General features: G+C 66.2%; 2 protein-coding genes across 4 annotated transcripts in view; one reads left to right on the top strand and one right to left on the bottom strand.

The window, feature by feature from the left end:
- The window catches only part of CUNH21orf2 (chromosome unknown C21orf2 homolog), a 7359-nt gene extending 1963 nt beyond the window's left edge, over positions 1-5396 (top strand). The window contains exons 3-7 of one of the 3 annotated variants that reach the window (XM_025040303.1): positions 1053-1099; positions 1853-2082; positions 2790-2958; positions 3577-3673; positions 4398-5396. In XM_025040303.1, coding sequence (XP_024896071.1) covers positions 1053-1099; positions 1853-2082; positions 2790-2958; positions 3577-3673; positions 4398-4529 — 675 coding nt within the window. In that variant the 3' untranslated portion in view covers positions 4530-5396. Of the gene's footprint in view, positions 1-345; positions 1100-1852; positions 2083-2789; positions 2959-3576; positions 3674-4397 lie in introns of all 3 variants that reach the window. The other 2 variants (XM_006922554.3, XM_025040304.1) reach the window with 2 other exon arrangements.
- Positions 5397-6707: 1311 nt separating this feature from the next.
- Positions 6708-9974, bottom strand: part of PFKL (phosphofructokinase, liver type) — an 18537-nt gene continuing 15270 nt past the window's right edge. Inside the window, exons 16-21 of the mRNA XM_006922553.3 lie at positions 9027-9191; positions 8586-8647; positions 8275-8386; positions 7645-7744; positions 7455-7560; positions 6708-7175 (exon numbers count right to left, since the gene is read on the bottom strand). Coding sequence (XP_006922615.1) covers positions 7028-7175; positions 7455-7560; positions 7645-7744; positions 8275-8386; positions 8586-8647; positions 9027-9191 — 693 coding nt within the window. The 3' untranslated portion in view covers positions 6708-7027. The remainder of the gene's footprint in view (positions 7176-7454; positions 7561-7644; positions 7745-8274; positions 8387-8585; positions 8648-9026; positions 9192-9974) is intronic.

Here is a 9974-nt window from a genome sequence, read left to right as displayed (position 1 = left end):
CAGCCCGGCTCTGACCTGGGGGGACCCGGCGGGGGAAGGCGCTGTGTTTGCTTTCAGAGAAGGGCACTCGGCTGGAGTCTCTGTGGGTTCCTGGACTTCCCGTCCCCGAGGAGGAGGACGTTCCTCGCTTCAGATCCCCGTCTGGTCGCATCCAGCTTCACACCCACCCCCGTGACAGGACGAGCCAGAGCCTGGGGGCGGGGGACAGTGCACAGAGCCGGGTGGGCTGTGGGTTTGGGACTGTCTCCAGTTTGCTCGGCGCCTGAGTGCCAGCCACTCAGCTCTTACCCACCTTGGCAACTTCAGCTGAACTTTTTTCCTTAAAGACAAAGCTGCCCCCTCTAGGAAGCTGACGCCAGCCCGCACAGTAGCTGACATGCTGCATATTTGGCAAGAGAAACACCCCTGTAGCAGAAAACAAAGACATCGCACTTTCTCCGGCCTCTGCCACGACGGGAGCTGCTGTGGTCGGGGCCCGTCTGGCTCCGTGCCTGGCGAGTGGCAGGCACGCAGCTACTTGGGGGCCGCACCACGCAGCAGCCGTACAGGCTGGGGAGCTGGATGGATCCACCTGAGCCCCTCACTGCTGTCTCCCGCTGGCTCAGCAGTGGCGACAGGGTGTGAGGTCCCCGGTCTCCTGTTTAGCCCCGCCGTGTTGGCCAGAAGGGACTTCCATCCTTTTCCTCTCAGTCAAGGACAGCGAGATGAAAGGTCCGGCACAGGGGGCACTGAGGTCGCCTTAACTGAGGTCCTTTGAGGGCGTCTAAAATTGGGACTGTCCGTCTGGACGGCTGGCAGTACGTGATGGCATTGACGCAGCGTCTCCTTCAGGCTGAGTGCACGTCCTGGCTGCAAAGTGGGGCCCGCTGCGGGGCCCGGTGTGGGGCCTGTGTGCTCCTGAGCAATCTGTGCGGGACGCGGGGCGGCGGGCAGCCTGCGTAGGCCCTGCGAGGAGCTGGCCGTGCCTCCACGCTGTCCCTCTGCTGGGCTGGCGGACAGAGGTGATGTCATAGCACCAGCGGAGTCTGCAAGCATGTGCCTTTCCTCCCCAGATCTCCATATGCCGGGAAATGCCCAGCCTGGAAGTGATCACCCTCAGGTACCTGCGTGTCCGCTGTCGCTCTGGGTGCCTGGGGCTCGGCAGAGGAGGGCCTTCTGATACCTCCTGCAGACCTGTGACCTCAGATAACCCGGAAACTCTCAGGCTCCGCCCCTTTCTGGAGCATCACCTGGGCCTGGTCCAGGGCACACGGATGGCCGCGTCTGCCCCAGCACCCCGGCCTCCCACCTGGTTCCCTCACGGCCCAGGGCTCTGCCAGCTTCTTTGTGCCACATGATCTGGCATTCATAATTGGAGTCACTTAGTCTTAACAGACTAAGGAAACCTCGAGTGAACCACATTCCGTCACTGGGATTCTGGGCGGCTGGGGAGCGCAGAGGGTCTGGCCCTGAGCCCCCTCTGCCCTCGCTGGACCCGGGGAGGCCGCCGATGCCATGGGTGCTGTTGCTCTGATGCTGGGGCAGTCCCCACGTGTCAGCCTGATGGGGCTTCAGACTGCAAGGAAGGCAGACTCCCTATTTGGCAGTTCAGAAGGTTCTGGAACTCGCCCTAGGTGGTGGTGTAGGCCCTGGGTCTGCACAGCTGCATGACTTACCTTCCTGATCAGACGGCTGGCCACCCTGTTCGTCCTTTGTGCCTTCCACAGTCGCCTTGTGGGTGCCCGTGCTGCCCGCCCAGGCCGGGCCTGAGCCTGAACGTCTGGGCTTAGAGCTGTGCGGACGTGCAGGCCCTGTGCCTCGGTTTCCCTGCTCCATGGCGTGGTGCAGACAGGTTCTCCCCGTGTCTCTGCAGCGTCAACAGCGTGTCGACCCTGGAGCCCATGAGCCGGTGCCGGCAGCTGAGCGAGCTGTACCTGCGGGGCAACTGCATCCGCAGCCTGGCCGAGCTGTGCTACCTGCAGGGCCTGCCGCGCCTGCGCGTGCTGTGGCTGGCCGAGAACCCGTGCTGCAGGCCCGACCCTCACCGCTACCGCATGACGGTGCTGCGCAACCTGCCCCGCCTGCAGCGGCTGGACAACCAGGGTAGGCGTCCCCTCCCCGGGCACCCGGGCCCCATGCTCCACGCACTGTCCTGCACGCTCTGCTCCAGACTCACCCGTGCTCCCTGGCGAGCCCGTGAGTGGGTCCGGGTGGCCGAGCAAGGTCACTGCTGGCCCGTGGGGACCCAGGGCTGGTGGTGCCCCTGCCCTCCCAGCCCCGGGCACCTGATGTCCGCCTCTTCTGGTCAGGTGCAGCTCCTTCGTGACCCATGGGCAGGCCCGTCCCCCCGGCTGAGGGCCCCGCAGCCCAGGGCTCCCCATCCCAGGCCGTGCCTCCCTCTGGTCAGTCTGCCGGCACCCCCGTGGGCTGGCTCCGAGTCCTTTTCTTAAGTGCACAGTTCTTTTCTGCCATTTGACCAATTTTAAGTAAATAAAATTCAGGGAAATTCAGTCGCATGTGAGAGAAATAGGATGAATATGGCGTCTGCGGTCCCTTTTTAAAATTTAATTTGAGTTTTTTATGAATGTTTGCTTTTGAGAAGTGCTGAATTCAGATTCACAGGCATTGGCCATCTGCTGTGTGTCCAGCATGAGCTGGGGCTGGGGACCCCGCCCTGCCCCCGGGGAGCTGGCCGTCAGCGTGGACAGACACACAGACAGCTCTTTCTAAGGCAGACTGCTGAATGCCACGCTGTGTGGGGCCTGTGTGCGTGAGGCCACTCTGATGCCTTCGCCCCCTCCTCCCCCAAGCTGTGACTGAGGAGGAGCTGTCTCAAGCGTTGTTGGAGGGAGAGGAGGTCACGGCCCCCAGCAGAGAGGGCACAGGGAACGGCCAGACAGAGCTGTCCTACACCCTGAGCACCATGACCTCTGCCGAGACCCACGGGGACCCGCTGAGCTTCGGCGAGGAGGAGGCAAGGTGCGCCAGGAGGCCTGTCGCTGTCCTCCCTCCGGGAGAGTCAGCGGGCCCTCCCGTGAGCCACCTCTCTGGGGAGGGCCGGAGCGAGTCGCCCAGGGCGGTTCTTCCTGGGCTGGCCCTCGGCGTTGGTGTTCGAGAGAAGGCCCAGGGCATGGCGTGCGTGCAGTGGGGACCAGCCTGCGCGGGGGTGGCTTGGAGGTGGGCTTAGTTGGCTGGGCTGGCGGAGGGGACCGTGCAGCTCCAGAGCCTGCAGGGGAGGGGAGGGTGGCCTCCGAGCACGGGCCTGACTGTCACGGGCGTTTTCGAGCAGACCGAACGTGGGGAGATGGCCGTTCAGCCCCCGTGCCGGGCGAAGGCACCCTCTCGTTTCCCTGGGCGCAGCCTGAGTCGGCGCCCCAGGAGCTCGGGTGCGGGAGGCAGCCCCAGGGGTCAGAGAGACATAGGTGCTGGAGCCTCAGTCCCTCTGCCCCGCCCCCTCCTGGTGCCCGTCCCCCCGGTGGCCTGGGGGGCCAGGGGGCCGTCGGGAGCGTCTTCCCCCCTGTGCTCTGAGGCTCCGGGGCTGGCCCAGTGGAAACGAGCCCGTGCTGCTGAGCCCTCACGCACTGTCATTGTCCCCAGCAGCAACGTCCAGGGGCAACTCGGCCTGAAGCCCCCGGCCCGGGACCGCTCCCCGTCCTTCTCTCAGAGGGAGGCTGTGAGCAGTCGCAAGAACAGGGTGAGTGTGGCGGGGCCGCTGGCTCCCTCTGCCAGCGCGTGGCCGTCGTGGGGCGGGAGACGCGGCAGGGCCGCACAAAGCCAGGCCCCGAGGCGGAGGGGTCCCCGCCTGGGCTCAGCACCCGCCTGCGTGTGGCTGGGTGCGGGCACTGTGTGGCCGCGGCTGGAAGGAGGGCTGTGCGGACTGCTAAGCCGGGGGGTTGGCTGCTGTGGCGAGTCCCGGCCCGCGGCCACCCGCCCGTCACCTCGGACGTGTCAGCGCCGGCAGCCCCCTGCCCCACGCGTGCAGGTCCCTTCCTGCATCCGTGCAGTGGGCTTGGTGGCGTTCCCCGCCTGCGGGCACATGGAACCGGTGCGGACACATGACACGCGTGCATCACGCTCATAAGCACATGTGACACACATGTGTCACGCTCAGCACCCGTGTTTGTGCATGTGAGCACATCTTACTGAGCAGCCCTGGGCTGCCCGGCCACGGGCCAGCTGTGTGGCGAGGGCCCGGTCCCCAGCCTCTCTGGGCCTCCAGGCTGTGAGCACGAGGTGAGTCAGCATGTAGGAGGTCCCCGAGGCGGTGAGTGCCACACCACAGCAGTGGCCACGGCTGCCTGGAAGGCCGCCCCCCCCCCACGTGACCTGCCGTGCTCTGGCCAGGGCCCCTGGCGCGTTGTGGTGTGGGCAGCCTGGCCTTGCCGGGCGTGGCGCTCAGCCACCAACTCTGTCCCCAGAGCAATGTCCTGACCGCCATCCTGCTGCTGCTGCGGGACCTGGACGCCGAGGGGCTGGAGGCCGTGCACCAGGCCGTGGTCGGCCAGCTGCAGGCCCTGCACAAGCGGGACTTGCAGGAGGACATGGACTGACCCGGCGAGGGCCCAAGCGGCCAGGCCGTCCTCTCGAGACCCGGTGCCGAAGTCTCAGCGCCTTGCCGAGAACCCGGCGGTGACCACCGCAGGCTCCACAGACCCGGCCGGGCCCCGGCATGCACAGCTGCGTCTTCAGGAAGCCCCCGCCTGCACGGAAGGCCAGGCCTCGCCGTGGACGCCGCCAGTGCGGAGGGCCTGCCTTGACGTGCGCTTTCGGGGGCCTTCCCCGCAACAGATGTCCCTGACGTCACACCTGGGGCAGTTTGCTGGGACCAACGTGGCCTCGGCCTTCTTTCCAAAGCCAAGAGCCCAGCGCACGTGCATTTGTCCTGGTCAGGCCTCTGGCTTAGTGCGGGGGCAGATTCTGGACCATAGACACCTTCCAGAGCCACGGCCTCCTCGCAGACATGTCACTGCCACCGCCACCGGACACGGGCGGGGGCTGGGAGGGGCAGCTGCTTGGAGCGCCGCGGTGACATGGAGTGTGTGTGGGGGCCCTGCGTGAGAGGCCTGCGGGGGACAGGACTGCCATGTCTGCTCGGGGACCCACGTGTGGCCACAGGGGAAGGACAGACATCTGGGAACTGCGTTTGGAACGTTTTCTTTCTCTGGGAAGTCACAGGCCTTGCTGTGACGCACAGGAGCTGGGTAGTGATGCTGCAGCCCCAGGGGCCCTTCCTAGTGACCCCCAAGATGCATCTGCACGGAGCGGGAGCCGTGTGACTTCCACGCCACTAGAGAAAAGTCCGTCCTCATGGGGTCGTGACGATGGGCTGGGGGGCGAGGCGCAGACCGCGCGTGTGCCTCCTCGTCGCTGTGGGACCTTGGACGCTCTCAATAAAGCTGCGCCTCGGCAGGAACGTGTCGGGCAGGTGTGCTGCTGCCGGACGCCCTCCCTCTGCACTCACCAGGGGCTCACCCCGCCCGCCCCGGCCTGCTGCGCCATGCTCGGGGACCCCTGCGTGGACCTGTTGGGAGAAGCCTGTCTCGGCCTGATCCTCGTCACCCCACGTGGTTCTCCCACTGGATCAGAGGCCATCAGTTCTCCGGGCCTTGCTCCCAGCCACTGCCCACTCGGTGCTCTTTGAAGCCCTCAGGGTGGACCAGGACCACCACGTCCACCCAAGGCCTCTGGTCTGGAACAGGGACACTTGACAGTTTCTGCTCTGAGCTCCCCAGTGACTCTGACAGGGCGTCAAGCACAGCAGGTGTTACACCTGCGTGTGTCCCGCCCGCCCCAGCTCACACAGCTCTGAGGCCCAGGAGGACACGTGGCTCGGCCTGCTGGGCCCAGCGCACACTCGCACAGGTGAGGCGGACCTGAGGGCCCAGCTCCAGGAACAGGCACCAGGGGCTGCCAGGCTCTTAGACCAACATGGGGAAGCTGGCACAGGGCCAGCCCAGCCGTGCCGCGAGCCCCCTGGAGTGACCAAGGCGCCCTGCCAAGATCTGTGGCACGAAGGCAGCTCCAGGGACAAAGGGCCCCAGCCTGGTCCCTCGAGCCACCGAGCCGGCCTTGGCCCAAGCAGGAGACCTTGCCCAGGCCTCCCGATGTGGCCTGAGAGCCCCCCAAAGCCAGGGCCTCCCCACAAAACTCCACGGGTCCCGGACCCTCATCCTGAGCTTGGGCAGGAGTGCAGGCCACGAGCAGCCCAGGGCTACGTGCCCAGGCAGCCGCGTGGGACGGAGGACGGCACGGCGAGCGAGGGCGTGACGCATCCCCCCGGAGCGCAGCTCAGGGGCCCAGTCAGCTTGTCCGCCGCGCCCGCGCCCGCGCCCGCTGTGCTGCAGAGCGAGGCCCGCACTGCCCAAACTCATGGCACATCAGCCCACGCGTGGCGACGCAGGCCTGGCTACCTCCCCTCCCCCACCAGACCGGCCACCTGCCCTGGGGTCCCTGGCTCCGCTTCGGAGACCCCAGCCTGGGCTCAGAAATCCTCTGCACCTGGGGTGGGCCAGGCTGTCGCTCCTCAGGACAGTGTGGAAGAGCTTGGGTCATCCCCTCGGCACAGAGGGGCCTAGAAGGTGAGTGTGGCCCCAGGAAGCGCATGTCTGTGGGACCGGCCCTGCCCCCAGGCCAGAAGACAGCTCCAGACCCGACCCCGTCCTGACCCCCAGCCGGCCCACCCGCCCGAGAAGGCCCCGTGGGCCCTGCTTCCCAGAGACGGACAGCACTCCACCGTCAGGGCGATTTTATTTCTAGAAAATGTGACAATCTCTGCTCAGCCAGAGTGGCTAGTGCACACAGGAGCACGGTCACAGCGAGGCCCACAGGAACCCGGGCACTGGACCCCAAGGGCTGGTGAGGCTGAGCGTGAGAGGCCAGCACGGGGGGCGGCTCAGCCATGTAGGGGTGAGAGGCAGTGGTGTCCAGACTCAGACGCCCCACGTGCCCCAGCGCGGAAGACAGGCGCTCTGTCCCGGAGGGGGGTCCGGCGGGCAGCAGGGCTGGGGCCGTGAGGCTGCAGCAGCCCGGCAGGGAGGGCCAGGCGGCCTCAGAAGCCCGTGTCCACGCTCAGGGTGCGGCGGGTGACGTGCTCCAGCTCCCCGGACACGTAGTCGGCCATGCTGACGTGGTAGTGCGCCAGCATCTTCAGCATCAGCCGCAGGTGCAGCCACCACTGTTCCCGGGGCATGCGGTGCCTGGTGGGCGGGGCGAGGGTTGGGGCACCTCCTCGGGCCACGGCCCCGCCAGGGACCATGGCCCTCCTCCAAACCCCAGCCCCTCCCGGCCCTGCACATGAGTGGTCCCAGGCGGTGGTGTCGGGGTCCCCGTCCCCGCACCCAGGACGGGCTCGGCACACCCACCGGGGACCAGAGGGCAGGCATGTGCGCTCAGAGCTGACAGTCCGCAGCTGGCCCAGCACACTCGCCCGGGGAGGCCCGGACCTGGCGGTCCACCCTCACTTCCGAGGGACTCACTCAAAGTCAGTGTCCTTCTTGAGCTCGGTGACGGGGCTGAAGGCCACCGCCTTCTTCCGCAGGCCGATCACGCAGGCCGAGTCGGGGGCGTTGGCGAAGACGCGCCCTGCGGACACAGACAGGTGCTACGGGCCACCCCCCAGGGCCGCGGCAGAGGGCAAGGTTGGGCCGGGCCAGCACGCCCACGTACCGTTGCGGTAGACGGCCTGGAGCTTCTCGGACATCCAGAGCATGGCCTTCACCCCTAGCTTGGTCCCGTAGTTCCGGTCGAAGGGGGTAGGAGCCCCACCCTGGGGATGGTGAGGCCGAGGTCTGGCGTGCATGCCCGCCCAGGAGTCCCCAATCTCGGCCCCGCTGGGACCCCAGGAGAGTCCTCCAGACAGCTTCTGACACCCCACCCTCTCTGCCTGCAGCACCCCACCCCTCTCTCCACCCCAAATCTGGCACAAAAGCCACTTCCAGAGGCCAGGTATCGGGTCGCCATGGGGTGACCTGCGTGGACTCATGCATCCAACAGGCAGCCCCCCCCAACAGTAAACGTGGGCCTCTCTGTGCCCATGACCCTCACATCAGGCTGTGAAACCCCACAGATCCAGTTCCCTGCAGCCCCGCCCCTTCCCAGTGGGGAGGCCTCAGCACACAGGAGCCTGGTGCCCTGCCCTGTACCCTGTGCCAGGCGGGGGTGGTGGGGTGAGCCCTGGCTGGGCTGTGAGTGTGAGGTCCTCACCCTGCCGTGTCCCTTTGGACCCTCGGCCCAACTACAGAGACGGAGGCAGGGCCAGGGGGCCACCATCCAGCACCCACACTCCCCACGCCATACCTGCTGCAGGTGGCCCAGGACGTTGGTCCTGCAGTCGAAGACGCCCTTGCCCTCGGAGGAGTACAGGTTGTACAGGAACTCCGTGGTGTAGTGCTCATGGCACTTCTCATTCCTGGCGAGAGCGACCGAGGACTCAAGCTGGGTGGGAGCTGGCTCCGGCCACCCCTGCTGCCGAGCCCCCGGGCCGGGCTGCAGCCTCTCGGAACACCAACCCCGACCCCCACTCTCCAAGGCCCCCCGTTCTGTCCCGAAGCCCCCACCGTGGCTTGGACAGACCGTGCCCGGCCAGGCACAAGGCCACCGGGCCTCACCGAAGCACCAGGCCCCTCTGGATCTCCGTCTTCATCTTCTCAGTCATGTGCTCCACGTTGGCCTGAGGGGCGAGGGACACGGTGAGCCAGGGCCAGGCAGCAGCCAGCACTGCCCCCCAGCCCCCCGCAGCTGAAGGCAGGCTACCCAGGAAGGAACGTTCCAGACTAACTGGCAGGCAGGGTCACCATGACCCAGGGGGACAGGGGGCTGGCAGGAGGGCACCGAGAGGTGGCAGCTAGACCATGAGGCCATGGAAGCCACAAGGTGGACGCAGGGTGGGGGGCTGCAGGGGGAGGGGTGCAGGAGTCATGGGCTAGGTCCCCTCACAGGCAGGGAGCCCCCAGCCCACTCGGCCCAGTCCCGTGCCGGGCCGGCTCCCGTGTGTCTTAGGCGGGGACCCACATGGCCTCTGACGGGAGGAGGCCAAGGGCTCAGCTCACCTTCAGGTCCTGGATGTTGAAAGGGTCCTCGAAGATGTAGGCGGCGTCGGCCCCCACGGCGATGCCGGTCACGGTGGCCAGGTAGCCACAGTAGCCGCCCATGGTCTCCACGACGAACACCCGGCGCTTGGTCCCCGAAGCCGACTGCTTGATGCGGTCACAGCTCTAGGGGACCGGGGTGGTCAGGGCCATGGGGACTCGCTCTGATGCAGGGAGCCCGTCTCCCTCTGAAGGCGGCAGGGTGGGGAGGAGGCCGGGACGGTCCCAGGCCCCACATGCCCAGGGCTCTGCAGCCCTCACCGCGGGCCACAGGACCCCTGACCGGGAGATTCTGCCCCGGTGGGGGCGGGGACATGTGGTGGGTGGAGGCCAGGGACACCGCTGAGGGGATGTCCCTGACGCTGGGCCTCCACGTCTCATCTGTAATCAGGGAAGGTCACTGCTGCCACTGTAGGTCATTGTAAACACAGGAGCGGGACACGTGAAACAACGTGCTCTGTGGACGCTAACAACAGGACACGCGTCGTAACCTCCACTCTGAACGGCTCGGTGTCAAAAGGTCGTAACGTTACACAGAGAATCGAAAAACGGGAAATGAAATAGGAAAAGTAGGTGATTGGGGTCTGAAGCAAGAGATTAAACCCCAGATAACAGGCGCACAGCGAAGAGGAGGAAGCCGCTGTAGCGTTTGCAAAGGGTCACTGTCCTTCATGTGTAAAGAGCACTTGCAAACAAACAAGAAAGTTCACCAAGAGAAAAGTGGGCAGGGGATAGAAAAAGACCTTTTAAAGAAAACCAGAAATGGGCAATAAATGTACAGAAGAATCGACTGCGTCGGAAATCAGAGCAGCGAATTAAAACAAAACCGCCTTCCCGTCAGAGGCGAGGAAGACGGGCCCGGCTCGGGGCTGGCGAGGGGCGGGCACGGAAGGTTCGGCGGGGCCGTGG

This window comes from Pteropus alecto, unplaced genomic scaffold, assembly GCF_000325575.1.
Source record: "Pteropus alecto unplaced genomic scaffold, ASM32557v1 scaffold339, whole genome shotgun sequence".
Classification (NCBI taxonomy): Eukaryota; Metazoa; Chordata; class Mammalia; order Chiroptera; family Pteropodidae; genus Pteropus; species Pteropus alecto.
The sequence above is the reverse complement of the archived record's forward strand: the minus strand, read 5'-3'. Positions and strand labels throughout refer to the sequence as shown.